The sequence below is a fragment of the Phoca vitulina genome, unplaced genomic scaffold (assembly GCF_004348235.1).
Source record: "Phoca vitulina isolate PV1807 unplaced genomic scaffold, GSC_HSeal_1.0 scaffold103, whole genome shotgun sequence".
In the NCBI taxonomy this organism is placed as follows: domain Eukaryota; kingdom Metazoa; phylum Chordata; class Mammalia; order Carnivora; family Phocidae; genus Phoca; species Phoca vitulina.
In genome coordinates this window covers 128,608-150,391 of record NW_022589806.1, presented here as the reverse complement: position 1 = coordinate 150,391, position 21,784 = coordinate 128,608, and the positions used below count along the sequence as shown (strand labels likewise).

General features: G+C 35.7%; 1 protein-coding gene across 1 annotated transcript in view; it reads left to right on the top strand.

Moving 5' to 3' along the window:
• Positions 1-21,784, top strand: part of NRK (Nik related kinase) — a 134,419-nt gene that overhangs the window by 57,456 nt on the left and 55,179 nt on the right. The window contains exons 3-9 of the mRNA XM_032397776.1: positions 3,197-3,253; positions 4,584-4,655; positions 11,765-11,890; positions 14,729-14,839; positions 16,344-16,434; positions 19,312-19,442; positions 21,309-21,363. Of these exons, the coding sequence (XP_032253667.1) occupies positions 3,197-3,253; positions 4,584-4,655; positions 11,765-11,890; positions 14,729-14,839; positions 16,344-16,434; positions 19,312-19,442; positions 21,309-21,363 (643 nt within the window). The remainder of the gene's footprint in view (positions 1-3,196; positions 3,254-4,583; positions 4,656-11,764; positions 11,891-14,728; positions 14,840-16,343; positions 16,435-19,311; positions 19,443-21,308; positions 21,364-21,784) is intronic.

Sequence of the window (21,784 nt, the reverse complement as noted above, 5' to 3'; positions counted from 1 at the left end):
TGTTGTTGATGTGTTTCTTTGCTTTTGTTATTAATTGCCTTATATAACTGGCTGCTCCCATGTTAGGGGCATAGATATTTACAATTGTTAGGTCTTCTTGTTGGATAGACCCTTTAAGTAGGATATAGTGTCCTTCCTCATCTCTTATTGCAGTCTTTGGTTCAAAATCTAATTTGTCTGATATAAGGATTGCCACCCCAGCTTTCTTTTGGTGTCCATTAGCAAGGTAAATGGTTTTCCACCCCCTCACTTTCAATCTGGGGGTGTCTTTGGGTCTCAAATGAGTCTCTTGCAGACAGCATATCGATGGGTCTTGTTTTTGTATCCCATCTGATAGCCTGTGTCTTTTGAGTGGGGCATTTAGCCCATTTACATTCAGGGTAACTATTGAAAGATATGAATTTAGTGCCATTGTATTGCCTGTAAGGTCACTGTTACTGTATATTGTCTGTGTTCCTTTCTGGTCTATGTTGCTTTTAGACTCTCTCTTTGCTTAGAAGACTCCTTTCAATATTTCTTGTAGGGCTGGTTTTGTGTTTGAAAATTCCTTTAGTTTTTGTTTGTCCTGGAAGCTTTTTATCTCTCTTTCTATTTTCAATGACAGCCTAGCTGGATATAGTATTCTTGGCTGCATATTTTTCTCATTTAGTGCTCTGAATATATCATGCCAGTCCTTTCTGGCCTGCCAGGTCTCTGTGGATAGGTCTGTCGCCAGTCTAATGTTTCTACCACTGTAGGTTACATATCTCTTCTCCCGAGCTGCTTTCAGGATTTTCTCTTTGTCTCTGGGACTCATAAGTTTTAATATTAGATGTCGGGGTGTTGACCTATTTTTATTGATTTTGAGAGGGGTTCTCTGTGCCTCCTGGATTTTGATGCCTATTTCTTTGCCCAATTAGGGAAGTTCTCTGTTATAATTTGCTCCAATATACCTTCTGCCCCTCTCTCGCTTTCTTCTTCTTCTGGGATCCCAATTATTCTAATGTGGTTTCGTCTTATGGTATCACTTATCTCTCGAATTCTGCCCTCGTGATCCAGTAGTTGTTTATCTCTCTTTTTCTCAGCTTCTTTATTTTCCATCATTTGGGCTTCTATATCACTGATTCTCTCTTCTGCCTCATTTATCCTATTAGTTAGAGCCTCCATTTTTTATTGCACCTCATTAATAGCCTTTTTGATTTCAACTTGGTTAGATTTTAGTTCTTTTATTTCTCCAGAAAAGGTTTCTCTAATAACTTCCATGCTTTTTTCAAGCCCAGCTAGTATCTTTAAAATCATCATTCTGAACTCTAAGTCTGAGATCGTACTAATGTCCGTATTGAGTAGGTCCCTGGCAGTCAGTACTGCCTCTTGTTCTTTTTGTTGAGGTGATTTTTTCCATCTTGTCATTTTGTCCAGAGGGGAATAGATGAATGAGAGAACAAACTGCTAACAGGGTAAAACGTCCCCAGAAAATATACTCTAAACAAATCAGAAAAGACCTGAAACCGGGGGAAGAGAAAGGGAAAGAAAGAAAAAAGAAAAAGAAAAAAAAGATAAAAACAAACAAAAACAGAACAAAACAAAACAAAAAAAAACAGAATATGATCAAATATGATCAGGCTGGTGAATAGATCAGTGCCACACACTAGATTTTGGGTGTATTTTGGTCTGTTAGAAGAAAGTGCCTCCCAAAATTTTAAAGAAAGAAAAATGTATATATGTACAAAAATAAGGGTTGATACGATGAAGGGATGGAATATGGCTGTAAAGATGAAAATTATAAAAAGTTTTATAAAAGGAATTGATAAGTTGTTTGAAAAAAGAAAGAAGAGGATTTAAAAAAAAGGTAAAAAAATGGGAGAGAATGTGATCAGGCAGGAGACTAGAACAAACCCATACACTAGAGATTTAGGGTATATTTTGATCTGTTAGAAGAAACTGTATCTCAAAATTTTAAAGAGAGAACAACTTATATATATGCCAAAAATAAGGGTAACTACTCTGAAGGGATAGAATGACGCTAAAAATGAAAAATAAAAATGTTTTTTTAAAAAAGGAATTGATAAGATGTTGGTTGAAAAAAGGAAAAAGAAAAATTAAAAAAAAAAGACAGTTAAAGAAAATTCACTTTGAAAGATTAAAGAATCATGGTAAAAAAGCCATGGATTCTGTGTGCAGTATTCCACTAGCTCTGGAGTTCTGCCGTTCTCATTGATCGGTAAACTTGGTCTTGGCTGGCGGTTCTCGCTGATCTTCTGGGGGAGGGGCCTGTTGCCGTGGTTCCCAAATGTCTTTGCCGGAGGCGGAATTGCCCCGCCCTTGCTGGTCAGAGCTAAGTACTCTGCTCGGGTTTGCTCTCGGGAGCTTTTGTTCCCTGCAAGCTTTCCGTACAGCTTTGGAGGACGAGAGTGAAAATGGCAGCCTCCTAATCTCCGACCCGAAGGAGCTGAGAACTCAGGGCCCCGCTCCTCAGTGAGTCCCCAGAGAAAAGCAGTCAGTCACTCCTGTCTCCCCAGTCTCTGGCCGCACTCCGTGCTCACCCGGCCTGTGACCGAGCGTTTCTATCTCTGGCACCCGACCCCGTGTGGAGTCTCCAAACCCAGCAGATCCCTGCGGTGCGCTCCCACGCCGCTCCTCCCGGGGGAGGAAGGGGAGTCTCCCCGGATCTGCTGCTTGTTGGGTCCCTGCTAGAGGAGCAGTGGCCCGACTGTGCTGCGGATCACGGTTTATGGCAACCCCGAGGTGACCCCAAGGGTCCTGAGACCACACTGTCCCACGAGGGTTCCAGCCCCCGCTTAGCCACTGGAGCAACATCCCTCAGCGGAGCCTACTTCTAAAAGTTCTGATTTTGTGCTCCGTGGCTCTATCACTTGCCAGAAGCGGCGGACGGAGGCCCCCTCGCCCGCCACTTATCCTCCCGAATATCGCCTCAGATTCACTTCTCCGCACGTCCTACCTTCCAGAAAGTGGTCGCTTTTCTGTTCAGAGAGTTGTTGCTATTCTTTTCTTTGATCTCCTGTTGAGTTCGTAGGTGTTCAGAATGGTTTGATCCTTATCCAGCTGAATTCCTGAGACCAGATGAAATCCAGGTCTCCTACTCCTCCGCCATCTTGCTCCGCCCCCTACACCCATCTTCTTTATCCATTCATCCATGAATGCTTATTTCTTGATTATATAGATAGTATTTAATGTTTATTACTATTCTGTGTTTCAGGGTCTCCATGAAAAAACTGGTGCATTTACAGCTGTTAAAGTGATGAATGCTCGTAAGGTAATATGTTTGTCCATATTCTGTTCACTTAATGGACTATGGTCTTGGGATAAACAGCTCAGAAAATATTTGTTTTTTAATCATTATTATACATAATTATAATTATGTTAATCTGGATTTGTTATAATGATCACTTAATATTATTTCTATCCATTAGTATAGTATCTTTATTATTGATTTAGTATATTTATACATAAGAAATGTTTCACAGTGAAAGGTCCACATATTTTGGCATTCTATAAGTATGAAGAAAATGTCTATATTCCTGCCTATTTCTAGTTGATTATCTCTAGGGATAGTAAAGAGTAGATTTCCTCTAATACCATGTTCATCCTTCAGTGTTCCATCATATACTTTTCCCTGTCCCAACATTTCCTTTTGAGAATTGAGGCCATTAGATTCTCAATGACAGGTAGAAGGAAAGAATTTGTCAGAGATGCACATTTTTCAGGCATTTTCTGACAGATGAGCAAGAGAGACAGTTTAATTGGCACTGTTCCTGCTAACATTCATAAGGTTGTGTCATAGTTCATAACATATTGTCATAGAATTTGCTAAGCACTGATTTCTGTCTTCTTTCTTTAGCATGAGTGCCTCAATTTCTCAAGATAATATTAGTATGAACACAGCAAAGGTCAAAAAATTTTCACTTCACTATACCCTAAAGAAAAATTCTCAAATGTTATGATTGAAAAACTATACATATTCACTAAACTGTTGTCAATGCCATAAACTGTTCTTTTCCATTTTGTGCAATGAGTGAATTGCTGAAACTATTTAAGGAGTTTTATGTTTTTTATTTTGCCAGTAAATGTCAAATGTTGAAAAAACTGTTGTAAAACAATGTGAATTTCAAGAGATTTTGAAGTTTTGTGGATTTATTTTGCCCTACAAACCATGGCTTCCAAATAATCAGCCTAGTACTTTTTGAGTGCGACTTTCTAAAATACTTATTTCCTTGTTTTGACTTGAAAGAACTTTGACCTAACTTTAATCTACATTTTAGATACTTTAACTTTTGAAATATTTAAAAAGCATGTTTAGACCATAGTTTCAATTACTTTGTTTTGTGAGGAGAAATAGCACTTTACAAACATCAAATTGTAATTTTCCCATTAATATGGCAGTTAAATCTGTTACTATGAATTTAGTGCCAAGTTTCTGTATATATACGAATCTGATTTTTTAAGTAAAATTATTAGTGAAAATTGAGAGAAAGAATATTATGTTACTCTTCCACTGAGTGCCAAAAGAACACAAAATATTTAAAAATAAATCATTTTCAGAGTGTACCAGTGGGTCTAATAACATTTTGTTCTTGGTTTTGCAGACCCCTTTACCTGAAATAGGAAGGAGAGTGAGAGTGAATAAATATCAAAAGTCTGTTGGATGGAGATACAGTGTGAGTACTGAAAGTCCCTGTTAGCTCTCAAGTTGTCTTTCCTTTAATTTTCAACTTTAAACTAACCCTTTGTATTGTTATCTCTAGAAGGCCGCCACTAAAATATTCTTGCCTGGAAGTGGTAACATATTATCTTTTAACACATTCACATAGATTCAATCATATTTGAACACTAACATCTGTCAGAAAGCAGGAACTAGAAGAAATGGTTCCCTGAACTGGTAAGAGTTGACAGCAGGTGAAGGATTGATTATATCCACAGAGCGTAGAGCCCTTTAGCTGAGTAGCAACAAAAGAGATAATGGAACCAAGAGAAAATTTTGCCTTAAATTGGCCTTGTCAAGGTCTTTTTTACACTTTTTACAGGGTATTCCAGACTGACTGGCTATTCACCCATTATGATTCTAAGAAACGTTGCTATTGTAGATGAGCTAAATGAGGACTACTCTTTTTTTTTTTTTTTTTAAGAACAATAGCAGACAGAAAACCACAGGCTATCCAACCTAAAAGTCTTCAGACATCTGGCACAGTACTTGAATAGATAAAGGATTGTGAAGATACTTTCTACTTGAAGCTTTTTAACTGTCTTACAAAACAGTCTCTATTTACTCTAATAATTTTCTGGCTCTAGAATAAGATCAGACAAAGAAAATTCTTTTTCGGTAGATGTTAGTGATCTATCAAAATATTCTGTGGGCATAAAAGCAGAATTCCTGCTCTTATCAGTATAATTCATTGATATCTTTTTTTCTTACTTTCCTCCTTAGCTATCTGGTATTCAAATATTTTCAACCTTTTGTGCCTTAATGAATATAATCTCAGGATTTAAAATAACTTTTTCCATTAACACAATCACATTCAGAAAAACTTTTTATTTATATAGAAAGGTATTGATAAACAGCTTCATGATTCATCTAGTAAGCACCAGGCTCCTGTTTTGTTTACAGTGTATCTCAGAAGACAAAGCATATCCAAATGAAACAGATAGTACTGATTAATAACATGCTTTGGTAGGTCAAGAAGCTGCAAAGAGTAAGGCATGAAAAATATAATCGTTTGACTAATTTTGGTTTCATCAAACATTTCTGTTAATAAATCCCTTTCTTCCCCAAACGTCTCTCGTATTCTTTCCACAGGGAAAAATATTTTGGTTCTAGAATTGGGTGAAATTATAAAGGAAGTTGTGGTATCCTTGAGCTGCCTCTTTTTGACAAAAATTAGGATATTCAGGCTACTCTGGAATCAGCTGGCCCTGAGCCAGGAAATGCTATAGCATCATATTACTGGGATATGTCTGAGAGTTTTAAATTACCCACTTGGCCTGATGGATATAATGTACTTACGTGTTTCTCACAAGCTCAACTTCCTGTTAATTGAGAATGGCAAACACACTAATGCTTTCCAAACATATCTGATCTTGGTTTATTGGTTTTGGGGGAGTTTACATTTATGTGGGAAACTCACTCTTAGAAGTTTTTCTAGTTGGAAACTTTGAACTCTGATTATATATTTTAGTAAGAAAAATAACTGCTAGCTGATCAGCCAGTTAGTATCCCTAAATCATCCTGAATCCTTTGGGATAAGAAGTTTGTGACTTGCACACACATCTCTTTGAGTCAGGGGTTTATGGAAATAGCAATAATGTGAAAGTCCAGACACATGAGTTTAAATCCCAAGTCTACCACTAGTAGCTAAGAAATACTTGGAAAACTGGTCTTACCTCTCTAGGCCTCAGATTCCTCATAAGTAAAAGGGCACCAGAAAATTTGGTCTACTTAGAAACAGGGTTAAAAATACGGTCAAATGCAACTGCATAGCTTCCTGGAGCCCAGCCATTCTATTCTTGCTTGGGGACCTGAACTTTCTAACCCAGAAAGAAAAAAAAAAGCTCTTTGATTGTAGTGTCCCATGATTCATTGTTTGCATATAACAATGAATCATGGAACACTACATCAAAAACTAATGTAATGTATGGTGATTAACATAATAAAAAAAAGCTCTTTGATAATCAAACTACCAAACAAATTAAAGGACTTAGTCTGGCCCCTGCTTCTTCTACATGTTCTTTGTGTTCTTACCTCCATACCATCATCTCATGCCTATTTATCACACTCTTTATGAATTCATATTCCTTTCAACACAACTATGGTGTCTTGATAGGAACTGAAAGTGCCCGTGTACATACAGAATTGCTAGTTCCTGAGGTTTTTTTCTATATGATGGCAGATGTTGTTACCATTTCAAAGGACAGCCACATCAGAGGGAAAGCAGAAAGTTCAGTGGTCCTACATGGCAAGAATGAAAGTCACAAGGATCAACTTTTAGCTTTGTAGAAAACAGGGTAAGGGAATTCAAAGGGAGCTTATTAACTGAGCTTCCTTGGGAGGCTGGGATGAGACTGGAACTCGAATTCCTATATAATTCTCATGCAACAAGTTGATTGTTTTATTTATTTCTGCCTTTATTACACAATAAATACAAAGAAAGAACCTGTCATTGGGTTTCCAGCTGGAGAAACCAGGCCCCTCTCCTTCCCCCCAAAGACAAATAGGTGTCTAGATTTATTTTCTAGTTGTTGAATATTTATGGGTAAATCCACTGGAAAATCCCAGGGAAATGTTAAAGAATGTTCTGCAGCTGCTAGTCATTTCTCTGAGATTTCAGGCTTTTTCCAAGATATATTATGAACACTTGGGGACATTTCTGGACCTAGTACATTGCCTTATATTTATTTCATAACTATTTTTAAAGTCCAACCACATTATAGCTAAATATAAAAAAAATTGTCCATTTTTCTACTGGGTCTCAAAGAATAAGCTAAAAAGGAAAATGATACCTGACTAGAAATATTCAGCTACCTATTAATTTCAGCTGAAAGATGTATTTTCCCCTACCCCCAGGTCATCAAGTCAAGGTAATTGAAGGAAATTCTGGGGAGAACTAAAGATAGAGGTTGACCCTTTTTTTATTCATTGCCCCAGAGAAGTCAAAGGTATCCTTTTTCACTGGATTTCAGAACCCACCTATTTTTAATTAAAAAGTCTTCTTTTCTATTTTTAGTTTTTTGAGGAACCTCCATACTTTTTTCCAAAGTGGCTATACCAATTTACATTCCTGCCAACAGTGCATGAGGGTTCCTTTTTCTCCGTATCTTTTCCAACACTTGATATTTCTTGTCTTTTTAATTTTAGCCAGTCTACTAGGTAAAATAAGTCAGACTGAGAAAGATGAATACCATATAATTTCGCTCATGTGGAATCTAAAAAGGCAAATGAATAAACAAACAGCAGAATCAGACCTATAAATACAGAGAACAAAGTGATGGTTGCCAGAGGGAAGAAAGTGAGGGGATGGGTAAAATAGGTGAAAGGGATTGGGAGATACAGGCTTTCAGTTATGGAATGAAGAAGTCACAGGGATGAAAGGTGAGGATAGGGAATACAGTCAATGGTATTATAATAGTGTTGTGTGGTGACAGATGATGCCTACACTTGTGGTGAGCATTGCATAACATATAGAGAAGTTGAATCACTATGTCATACTCCTGAAACTAATGTAACTTTGTATGTCAACTATACTCAAATTTTAAAAAATAAAAATTACACTTTTTGGTCAAATAATCTTTTCTTTACATACTACTATATATTTACTTTGTACAATAAAGAGTACTCTTGAAAAGGTTATATAAATTGAACTTTTATAGGTGCAGTAGGAGAACTTTTTTATTTATAATCAAATGAAATTTAGAGCTAGTAGGAATTCAAAGGACCCAGGTCATTAATCCATTTGTAAAGTGTAATTACTTCCTGAGTCATTTCATATCACCCTCAACTTCATTATGCACTATCCTGTATTCATCAATGGTTGTAATTCATGTATGTGAATCTTATTTCCTTGTATGTAAGTTCCTTTAAGTTAGGGATATGATATCTAAATGCATAAACTGATGATATGCTCATTGGAAATTCCTAACAATTTAAGTTACTTTTTTAAAGTTAACATTTTAAGATATTTTTCTCCAATGCATTGCACCTCTATACACATAAAGTGTGATGATTTTTAAATTATTGAGAAGAAAAGAGCTTTTTTTAGATTGGTTAAGAATAGTTACAGATAGATTATGGAACATATGGAAACTACTATGGAACATATGGAAACAAACTACTTATACCTCATGGTATAAGGGGAATAGCTTCCCATTTCAATCCAGTATAATAAAAGTGATGGAAACAAAAGTTGCTGATGTTTGTAGATTAGGGTAAAAAGTGGAGAAAGGTGTATAGTTCTGATAACACTCTAAAGCAAATGAGAAGGTCAAGTAACAGAGATACTGTATGATAATACCTTACATTTATAACATTCTTCTTTCAAGGACTTCAAAGAACTTTAAATTAATTGTCACATTTGGCTCCATTAATGTTCCATGGAGAGAGGTAATGGCTGCCAACTTCCATCAGATTTCTGAGGATAAATTCAACCTTGGGAAGATTAAGTGAATTTCCAACTTTTAGCTATTAGTGGTAAAACCCAGGTGTCCTACTGCCGAGTGTAGATGTTCCTTTTTTTTTTTTTTTTTTTTTTAGAGAGGGAGAGAAAGAGGGAGTGGGGAGGGAAGGAAGCAGAGGAAAAGGGAGGGAGAGAATCTTAAGCAAGCTCCGCACTGGGAGCCTGAGATCATGACCTGAGCCCAAATCAAGAGTTGATGCTTAACTGACTGAGCCACCTAGGTGCCCCTAGATGCTCTTTTCTGATGACATCATACTGTCTTCTAGTAAAGATATCTCTTGAAATTATGTATTCTACCTTGGAGATCCCATACAAAAGGATAGCTTCAATTATCACTGTAGAGATAATCCTCAAAAACAGTACCTTTAGCCCTGATCTGTTCCCTGAGTGGCAGACCCATATCTTTAATCTGCGCAATTCTATGCATCCATAAAAAAGAAGTGCATTTATGTTTATTGATATAGAAACATGCACTTTAGGTATAGAATAAGACATGCAAGTTGCAGAGTAGTGAGATATATATATTCTGAAGGAATAAACATGACTGGAGGAATATACACACAACTGTTACCACTAGTAGAAGGAAATATTCAGTGAATGTATAGCATTTACATATTTTACTTCATATATAAAAATACATTTTATCCATATGTATCACTGTTGTGATTAAGAAAATGAATGACTTTAAGCATATCTTTAAAAGGATTAGCACAAGGGCGCCTGGGTGGCTCAGTCGGTTAAGCGGCTGCCTTCGGCTCAGGTCATGATCCAGGGTCCTGGGATCGAGCCCCACATCGGGCTCCCTGCTCCGTGGGGAAGCCTGCTTCTCCCTCTCCCTCTGCTGCTGCCCCTGCTTGTTCTCTCTCTCTCTCTGTCAAATAAATAAATAAAATCTTAAAAAATAAATAAATAAACTTTAAAAGGATTAGCACGGATAAAACCTGTACCTTAAAATGCAATGAGTCATAAACCAAGTCAGTGTGGTACAGGCGTAAGGATAGACATACAGATCAGTGGAATAGGACTATTTCCATATATCTATGGTCAATGGATTTTTGACAAGGGTGCAAAGATAATTCATGGAGAAAAATAGTCTTTTCAACAAATAATGCTGAGACAATAGATATCCACGTGTAAAACAATTAACTTACATCCCTAGTTTATATGAAAATTAACTCAAAATTATCAAAGGCCTAAATGTGAGAACTAAAACTATAAAATGCTTAGAAGGAAACATTTAGATAAATCTTCATGACCTTAGATTTGGCAATGGATCCTTAGATACGACACTAAAAGTATAAACAATAAGACAAGAAATCAATAAATCACTTTATCAAAATTAAAACTTTTGTTTCTCAAAGGACACTATCAAGATAGTGAAAAACAACCCACAGAATGGGAGAAAATGTTTGCAAATCATACACCTTATAAAGTACTTGGATCTAGAATATATAAATGAATCTTACAATTCAATAATAAAAAGACAGATAACCCAATTAGAAAACAGGGGCAAAGAATTTCAATTAGACATTCCTCTGAAGATCATATACAAATGGCTAATGAATACATGAATAGATCATTAATATGATTAGTTATCAGTGAATTGCAAGGGAAAACCACAATGAGATACTACTTGAAACCCACTAAGATGGCTATAATAATAAAACAGAAAATAGTAAGTGTTGGTGAGGGTATGGAGAAATTGGAATCATCATTGCTGTTGGGAGTATAAATAGGTGCAGCGCTTGGAAAACAATTTGGCATTTCGTCAAAATATTAAATACGGAGTTACATTTTGACCTAACAATTTCACTACTAAGTATATACCAAAAAGAAATAAAAACATATATTCACACAAAAACTTGATATGAATGCCCACAGCAGCATTGTTCATAATAGCCAGAAGGTGGAAATAATCCAAATGTCTATCAATTGATGAGTGAAAATGAATAAAATAATGATATGTTCTATATTATGGGTGAATCTTGAAAAAAAGTCACAAAAGTCCACATACTATGTGATTTTCATTTATATAAGATGTCCAAGATAGATATATCTAAAGAAATAGAGAATATATTAGTGGTTCATTAAAGCTGGGATGTGTGTGTAGCAGAATTTGGGAGTGATAACTAAAGAATATGAAGTTTCCTTTTGGGGTGATAAAAATGTTTTAAAATGGATTGTGGTGATGGTTGCATAATTCTGTAAATATACTAAAAACCATTGAATTTTATACTTTAAATGGATGAATTATATGGTATGTAAATTATATCTCAATAAAACTGTTACAAAATAAACAAAAATGTAATGACTCTATTCAGTGAAAACTTTATACAGTGGCCATTGCTGCTGGTACAGGGATCCCACTTTGAGAACCACTGAATTTAAAGGATCTTCAATTAAGCTTTATTTTCTCCCAAATTCCCGGTTAACCAGAGGTCTCCATTCTCTGACATTTCTAGTTGAGATTTTATTATAAATTACTCTGTGACATAATGGGTAGCCATAGGATTTCCTTTGTTCTGCCATAGTTTAGGATTCCATAGTTATTAACTGGCCTAGCTTAAGAGCTTTATTGTCTATTGTGTATTCTTATTCTGCAGGATGAGGAAGAGGATCTCAGGACCGAACTCAACCTTTTGAAGAAGTACTCTTTCCACAAAAACATTGTGTCCTTCTATGGTGCTTTTTTCAAGCTGAGCCCTCCTGGCCAGAGGCACCAACTTTGGGTATGTATTTAATTACCTTCATCTTATTTCCTAAGACTAAGTCTCACTTGAGGAAATACATTTTCAAAAGCCGAGATGTCACTTTTGTGCACCTACAGGAAAATTTAAGAACTCAGCTGCTCAAAGTAGTATGACAAAATGTGTTCTGATTCCTGGAGATGGGAGTGATAAATATGGAATAATTTCAGGAAACTTAAGTTCCTGGAGAGAGGATTCAGGATAAATAGGGGAGATTCAAATGAACACTGGGAATATCTAACATATTTCTTGTCAAATGTAGTTTTGCTGCTTTTAACTTTTTATGCACATTTGCTGGTAAATTAGAGGTATGGCTAAGGAGACTACCTGATAGACTTGCAAATGATGACTGGATAAGTATCAATTCTAATTAGCATTTGGTATGAACATATGGGTGCATTTAAGTTTTTCTAAGTATATGCACTTATGTAACTACCAGGAGTTCTTTTCTAAATGGTTAGTTGACTTATCCTTTTCTTAGCCTATTTATGCCTAATGCCTATACTATCACAAATTACCGATCAATGAAATGTAAATTTTAGAGGGCTTCTAAAACCTACACTACAGTTGCCAGAATTGTTGCTGCTTCCCACTATAGCAGAAATTGTCAAATAACAAAAAAAAAAAAAAAATGAGCTTTGGTCAAAGATATGTTTATTTAAAAAGGGACATTGAGAACATAAGTGAGGTCAGTGTACACTTGTGGGCTACATTTTCATTTCCAGTTCAAGTCAAGAATAACATTGTTTCTTCAAAATAATAACTAAGACTTTTCAGAATCTTCAGTTGTCAAGGAAAGATTGTTACACTTCATATACATGTCCCTGACCCATCAGAGCTTACAATTCATTTGCAGTGACCAGTAGCAGTCAAATAATCACACATATGAGTAGATAATTGGTCAGAAGGGAAATAACATGCTTCTATGTGGGCAAATAACAAAGGAATCTAAATTAAGTTGGGGAACGAGAAACTCTTCTTTGAGAAACTTCCTTGAACTGCGATCTGAAGGATGAATAATTTGTGGAGGTAAGAGTTTTCATAAGACCATTTACAATTTCTTGCCCATGTAAATAAAAACAAATAGGAAGTAAGTAAATGACTAAATAATTACCATTTATAAAGTGTATGTTCTGGGCATCATGCTTACAAAGCTGAGAAAATAATTGAGAATGTCTTACATTCCTTTCAGAGTAGAGCTCTTCTGACTCAGGTAAAATTAGCAAGATTTTCCAGGGTGCATCTGAATGAATGGCTTTAATTCAGGTTTGTCATGGTTTAAAATGAGCCCCTTTTCTTCCATTACCACAGTTGTACATGTTGTGCCCAATTAATATAGTTAACATGAAAATTAAACTTTTGTGGCTTATCTGTATTATTGGTTTTGTTAGTCTGTTTCTTCTCTTCTGTTTCGTGAGAGCATACTCAGGTGAAAGACATGTAATAATATTAGTTGTGAACAAATATAAATTAAAAGAGTGATTTTCTGAAAAGAAAATGTTAATATTCCAAAAGGAAATAAGGTAGACTTTTAAATATTCATGATTTGGGGCCTATTTTTTTGGTTTCCTTCTTCTACAGCAAAAATTAATTAACTTGCCTACAGTTCAAAAAAAGACATGTTTTGTTGTATTTATATAGCAGTTTTGACACAGGCATTAATGCATAAACCTGTGCTTAAAGAAAAGTTTGCTGGGTTAACTATAATAGCTATATTCTCTTTCACATTGGCCAGTCCTCTAGTTAGCTAAAATGGGAAAGGAAATTTACTAGTTGGGCCCCTGATTCATTGATGGCAAAAAGATAAATTTTCTGAGAAATTGAGTTTATTAATAAAGTAATACCTGAATGAGATGCTGTCAATGATAATAGCCTTAAAATAGACTTTCCTTAGCAGTAAAATCATTTGGAAAAAAATGCCCTATAGGAATGCAATTGACAGTTTCCCCCTTGGAATTGTAGTTTGCCAGTATCTTAGGGAAAATAATCTAGAATTTAAAATACTGCTCAAAATAAAGCTGTTTTCTAGCCCTGTCCGCCATGGTGCTTAGCAGCCAGGGATGCATGGTCTCAGACATGTTTACCAAGGAAAACACTGACTTGAGGGACACCTGGGTGGCTCAGTCATTAAGCGTCTGCCTTCGGCTCAGGTCATGATCCCAGGGTCCTGGGATCAAGCCCCGCATCGGGCTCCCTGCTCAGCAGGGAGTCTACTTCTCCCTCTCCCACTCCCCCTGCTTGTGTTCCCTCTCTTGCTGTGTCTCTCTCTGTCAAATAAATAAATAAAATCTTTAAAAAAAATAAAACAAAATAAAAACAAAATGATAATAAAAACAAATCTAGTCTTAATTTTGAGGTGTAAATTCTTTTGAGATACTTCTTTCCTGCTTTTTCACTTGCAATCAAACTGTTCCCTCAATGGTCTTTCCCCTTGAACTCCAGTCATCACTCAGGCTTGTCTCCTGTACAAGCTTATTTCTAAAGGCATGTAATCATTCTGTTTTCAATAAACTGAATGTTCTTCCTTCTCAGTATATTCAAACATTATCTATCCTTCAAGGCTTAGCTCAAATTCCACCTCCTAGTTAAATATCCCTGGTGTGATACCTCCCTTTCCCCCTTCCACAGATCCTTGGATATGTTCCAACTCTTTTTAATTCCACTAGCCTTTAGAGACTTCCACCAGACAATTGAGCCAGTCTTTGCAGTGTCTTAATCTCTAAACATCACATATAAATACAAGCCATATGGACTAAAATTCTCCAGATATTTTCAGAGAATTACTTTCTAATTCTCGACACTTTACTGGCTTCCCTGCAGATGGTGATGGAATTATGTGCAGCAGGCTCAGTCACTGATGTAGTAAGAATGACCAGAAATCAGAGTTTGAAAGAAGATTGGATTGCATATATCTGCCGAGAAATCCTTCAGGTGAGTCTTCATACAGTCATTCTCCCCTGGCCTTGAAAACACCTGGGAGTAATATATGCAATGTACGTTATACCTGCCCATATAGGGTGGTTTAAGAATTCTGAACATAACTTCTGGATGAGGATACCAAAAAAACCCAAATGGCTTTAGAGAGAGCAGATTTTCAGGTGATGTCTTTAACTTTAGGTAGACTGCAGGATGGGTAGCCAGGGCCTTCCAAATCATGGTCTTTAATGGCTCTGTCAGAGTGAGACTGTTGTGTTCATTGGATCATGGAAATAACCACTTGGAATATTTATTACATTATTTGGATTTTTAGAGTTCTTTAAAAAAAAAAAAAGTAGCACTATCATTAGAGATTAAGAAAAAAGTAAGACAAAAGTCAGTGTTTTACCGAATGGGCCCCAAACCATCCATAACCATTTTGCAGACAGCTATCCTATTTGAATAATGCCCTGCTTTTAAAACTTGCTTTATTTTGAATACCAAATTGAATGAGAACAATCTTCTTAATCTACCACACTCAAATTTTTCTTTGTGACTTAAGTGCTTAGGGTCACCAGAGGAGGATATAAACAGAACTGATAGCACCACTGATATATAATGTTAGAATGTTCTTCCTCCCATCTTAATTGGATTCACTTGTGCTAATAGTGTAACTAGTTGAGTGTAAACTCTGGACTGAGTTTAAATGCTGGTTAAACATATATTAGCTTTGTGTCCTTGAATCAGTTACTTAATTTTTCAAAATCTCACTTTTCTTGACTGTAATATGGGGTGATATTAGTACCCTCCTCAAAAGATTGCAGTGACGATTTCATAATTTCCTCCATGTAAAGCACTTAGCACAGTCCCTGGCAAAAACTAAAATAAAATAAAGGACTCAATAAATATTAGCTGTTTTTACTGTTACTTCTATTATTCATCCCTAGTTATTATCTGGAGAAATCTCCCTGAAGCCAGGTCACGGGTTAAGCGGGTCACAGGTTAGTTTTAGTGGTGAATAGGCTGGATCCAGCATGGTAAGCCAATACAAATTGCAAATGCTTTAAAATGAATTTCCATATTCTCCCAAATTCTCAGCCTACAAGGTTGACTAGAAAATATTTTGGATTAAACAAATGGTTGGATGAGGAATAGAGTAAAACAATGGCTGAGCTATGATATTTAAGATGTCCAGGTCTTCACTCTTATGGTTAGTTGGAAATAGGGAGACTAGAAAGGAAGGTAAATGGCCCAATGTATACAAACACTACTTTTTGGTGTTCTTTTCTTTTCATGGGTGTCCTGATTTATTTTCCTTTCCTTATAGCCAAAAGTAGTATTTCTGGGAACTGGTTGTAGTAATTCCAGCCTAAAGAAAGAATTTTGTCTGAAAAATGCAAATCTGGGCCATTTTTCTTACCAAAAGGTCTTCCAAAAATACGAAGAACAGTACCAGAAAAAGAGAAAATATATATAGTGATGTGACTTTTTGAATAAATATGTATCTATCTATGTGCAGGGCTTAGCTCATCTTCATGCACACCGTGTAATTCACCGGGACATCAAAGGTCAGAATGTGCTACTGACTCATAATGCTGAAGTAAAACTTGGTAAGTTTGTTCTTGTACTTTAAGTGAGGCCCCAGTATTTTAATGGAGAAGAATCCTTTAAGATAACTGTGTTTTTTAGCATGTCATTAACAATATCCTCTACTTACTTAGGCTATGTTTTCCTTGCTTGCAAAACCAGTCAAAATATGAAAATTTGTTTGGGAAGGGAGGTGGAGCAGGAGAAAAAGGCACCTTTTACTGCTTCTCTGAAATCGTGTAGTTAAAAACTTTTAAATTATAATGGAAGACTTACATTTTGGTCATTGTTTTATTCTCTATTAAGTATAGATATTATATTTATTTTAATAATTGAATTATTGAATATTTATTATGTGCAAGTTTCTGTGCCATGGACAAGGAAACAAAAAGACAATTCTTCCACATCACAAAACCATATTTTCCAAATAATATCAAAGAACTTTTAAATTACTTAAGTACAAATTGCTTCTTTGAAATTTTCCCTCAAATATTTAAAGAACTGATATCAGCTGCTCCCATAATATCCAACTTAAGTTCAGAATTAGAAATTAAAAGACCGGAAAGTCCCTGGCTTTCTATTCCAGTATTCAAAATGGCATAATTTATTTGAAAATAACCACACATACTGTCTCACAGGCACACAGGGCACAATTTATTGCATCCTTTAATGTTTAAAATAAATATTGTTGGTTGGTTTTTAAGTAATACCATATGAATAATGTCAGTACTATGCAATGGCAGATAACCTCATTGATATAGAATATAAATTACTGGTTATTGGGGCGCCTGGGTGGCTCAGTCGGTTAAGCGGCTGCCTTCGGCTCAGGTCATGATCCCTGGGTCCTGGGATCGAGCCCCACGTCCGGCTCCCTGCTCAGTGGAGAGCCTGCTTCTCCCTCTCTCTCTGCCTGCCTCTCTGCCTACTTGTGCTTTCTCTCTCTGTGTCAAATAAATAAATAAAATCTTTAAAAAAATAAAAAATAAAAATAAATTACTGGTTATTAAATCCTGTATTATTTTTAAATGATAATCAATCCTTGCCTACCATGTCTCTAGCATGACCTTAAGATAGTTCCCATTTTCCTGATGAACAAAAACAACCACAGCAGGAATTTTTGTTCATTCATTGAGAATGTTTTCATTGAATATTTGTAGAAGAAGCTTGAGGTAATTGTTCTTGAAATAAGAAAAAAGTAATTTCAAGAAAATGTATTATGTCTTATGTGTCTAAAAGCTACAAAGCTAGCAACACAATTTTAAGACACTGTTAATAGATAAGGGGAATTTGAATCTCACATTCAAATGTGCAGGATAGATAGTCTATCACAAAGCTACATACACACTATGTTCACATGTGCTAGCACTCCCATATATTTCTGTCAGGTTTCTGGCCAACTCTACCATTTGCAACACAGAAGAGACATTGTAAGTAAATGAAGAGCCACTGAAAATTCTGTCACAAAGTCGATGCACTAAAGCTTATGTACTTTACTCTGTAGGAGAGACCTTTTAGCACTGGATTAGAATTCAATCAGGCTTATTTTACGTACAACCATTATACATTTGGTTTTACATTTCTCAGATTCCAGTATATTTTTAAGCTATATATTATAAGGAGAAGGTTGCAGAAGGCAAACCCAAGGACATCAGAGGGAGTGTTGAAAGGAAAGAGACTGGAAAGTGATCGTATTGTAATTGCAATTGATCAATAATCCTTACATTCTAGTACTGAGGTCATTAAAGAAAGGTTAAATTATGCCACTGTTGAGATTTCATCTCTACTTTTATCTAAATTTCAAGCTTTTCTTTTTTCCTTTTCTTCCATCCATCACTCGTCTTCTCTTCTTTTACCCTTTCATTTTCTTCCCTGAATGCCGTATATATTAGCTCATGGACTTCATAGGTATCTCTTGGCCCTTAAAGTTGGCCCTCAGGGGATAGTAAGAATGCTGAGCTTTGATTTAACATATTCTCAAAAAAATATCTAAATAATAAGATTGTTCAACACCCAGTGATGATTTTCACATATTACAGACGTTTCTTGTTTTGTTAAATCCTTCCTTAAAGACTACTTTAAACTCTTAACTTTTTAATTTTTCATTTCTTCTCCTAAGTTTTTCAAACTACTGTTCAGTCAGTGTTGTTCTCCATCCTTTAGATTCCTGGAAACCATTCTAAATTAGAAAATCTACTTCATTTTTCATCCCTGAAAAAATTCATCTACTTTCATTTTTCATCTTATTTTTTCTGGACTAAGTAACCCCAGTCTACTTTAGCCTTTTTTTCTGTCTGTTACTGAGGATACCATACTAAATATTTTCATATAATGTATCCCACAGATGAATAGAAGACTGAACTTTTATAGTCTAAGCTAAGATATAGATACCACAGTAAATATTTGCATCTGATTCAGAAGATCTGTAGAAAAACTTAAACTAAATTCTAGCAGAAAACTCATTTTTCTTCATTGGTGTAATAGAACTTTCTAATGTCATGAGTGAGGCTTCCTAATAAACTACTAATAGGTTTTAGATTTCTTAGATGTTGTTTATAGTGCTGGTCTTCCTCCAGCTTGGTGGCAGGTCCAAACACTACATATGTTATCACTTCAGAGGTTCAGGGTATACTGATGGAAATTTATTTTTAATATTCATGGTAAACTTTCAGCCAAACCTACTGTAGATTTATAATAGCACTTCTGAGTCTCTTTCCAACATAAATAGCAGCAAAAGCCTATTTCCCAGTATTCCTGGAGTAGACTTCATGGTAAAGTTTTCTGGGTTGGAATGAAAATCTGTTATCCATTGTGGATTTTGTATTGGCTTTCCAAGTTAAAGCAATAACTTATTGAGCTTTTTGTTACTGATTAATTATTTTGACATATGCTGAATTTTGCAGTGGATTTTGGAGTGAGTGCCCAGGTGAGCAGAACTAATGGGAGGAGGAATAGTTTCATTGGAACACCATACTGGATGGCACCTGAGGTGATTGACTGTGACGAAGATCCAAGACGCTCCTATGATTACAGAGTAAGTGTGAGCATTCAGATAGTGGGAATCAAAGTTTGGAAAGGACTTTTGACTAATGTTTATTTTAAAATGATAAAAGAATAAAAAGCAGGCAACTCCTTCTTTCACATTAAACTCTAATAAGAAATACTAGTTGCTATTCATATATGTGGTTTGATTATATGCATAAATATATATTTTTTAAGAATTTAGACAAAGTAGACCATTGGGAATTATCTATATTTGAGGAATAATGTCTAGTTCATGTTGCTTGCAACTTCTTGGGGAAAATATTATATTATGTGGCTTTATATGGAAATTTAACTTCCAGGGGCAGAGAACTTTGTAAACTTAAAAATGAATGAATGTAAAGCCAATTATTAATCCCCACAGTAACTAAGCTCCAAAAAGAAAAAAATAATAATTTCATTACTCAGGGTAATGGAGAAAATCCTTGTCATGGTTCACTTCCAAACCACTGAAAATCAGTGGAATAGACAAATTAAGTAACAATTCATGCTATTTATTAAAATTTCCACTGAAACTGCAATTTGGACAATATACATCTACGTACACATTTCAAAAAAAGCTGATGTGGAAAGAAAACTCTCCATTTGCTATAGACTGGAAAAACCACACTCACTCTTCACATCATAAGTCATCCAAACAATTCATTGTGGTTTTCGTCGTGTGGAACCTAGGACTCAATACTTGAAGTTGATTAATTCAAGTCTCATCCCTTTTCCCTTTCCCTTAAATGCCCTCTGCTTGATCTGCAAGCAGATCTATTGAGAGCTTATAGTCTAGTACTATTACAGGCTATGCAGACTATGGAAGCATAACGTTCTTTTAAGTGGCTTGCTGTAAAATCTTTTAAGTGGATGCCTTATACCTCTACAGATTTTTGCAGTCTTCCAAGGACTTTCACTTATATTAATTATTTATTTTTAATTTTCAGCCCCATGTAAATTGAAAGAAAGCTTCAACTTACACCATCACAATAATCCTTTGAAGCTAAGAAATCTATTAACTGAGATTCTCAGAATTCAGTTAACTTGTGTAGCAGTCATCCAGCCAGGCAGTGTACCTCCAGCCCTGTGCTCTTTTCACATTCTAAAAAACAAAGTACAGTTAATAATGTGGATAATTTCCTTGAGCCTTTTAGAATATAATTTCCTGGAATAACAATAATTATATTCTCAATTACTATATTCAGGGAACTGACTGAAAGTGCTTTTATATAGATTATTTCATTTAATACTCATACCAGTTCTATGAGATGCATATCATTATTATCTCTATTTTATATAGAGTGAAACTGAGGTACAGAGAGTTAAATCATTTACCTAAGATGGCACAGCTAATACATCTATGTGATAGGATTTCTTCACAGCAAGCTCCTTTTGCTATTTCAGTTAAGGCAACAATAGCGATACATTCAAGGTGAATTTTCCTTACACTGAACCCTGTCCCATATCATCCAGTTATTGGCTGATCACAAGCTCAGCTAACGTCTTCCTATAACACCAGCCTATAATGAAGGTTCATTGTAGAAAACCCATAAAATGGCTCTGGCATTGACACTCCCCCACCCAAAGATTGTTTTGAGATTCTTTTTTTTTTTTTTTTTTAAAGATTTTATTTATTTGACAGAGTGAGACACAGCGAGAGGGGGAACACAAGCAGGGGGAGTGGGAGAGGGAGAAGCAGGCTTCCCGCCGAACAGGGAGCCCGGTGTGGGACTCGATCCCAGGACCCTGGGACCATGACCTGAGCCGAAGGCAGACGCTTAACGACTGAGCCACCCAGGCACCCTGTTTTGAGATTCTAAATACTATTAGTTTCCCATTGTTAAATTACTTTTTGGGGTCATTTTTTCTTTTGCAGAGTGATGTGTGGTCCGTGGGAATCACTGCTATTGAAATGGCCGAGGGGGCTCCTCGTGAGTAAAAATGTTTATTTATTAAAAAGTTGGGGAAGCATGCTGTACAAATCTGCCACTTGTACCAGTCAGAATGGCCAGATATATCTATAAAGAGTTTGTGCTTTTCCCTTATGATACCTTATTTTAGGCTATTGACTGTTGTTTCAATTTGGCCTCAAAGTATTTGGTACTGACAGTCCTGACTAATGAGAATCTAAAGCCGTTCTAGTACATAGTGATTGGTGGAATATTTAGGTTCCAGAATATTTATAGTCACACACTGCCACTGCTTCAGAATGTGATAGTTAAGAAAATCTTCCAGTGTGTCATTGAAATCAAACCAATCCCCTACCTTGGGAACTCAAGTTTTCTTGTTTTTTTGTTTTGTTTTGTTTTGTTTTTTGGTGTTTTTTTTTTTTTTTTTTTTCATTTGAAGTCA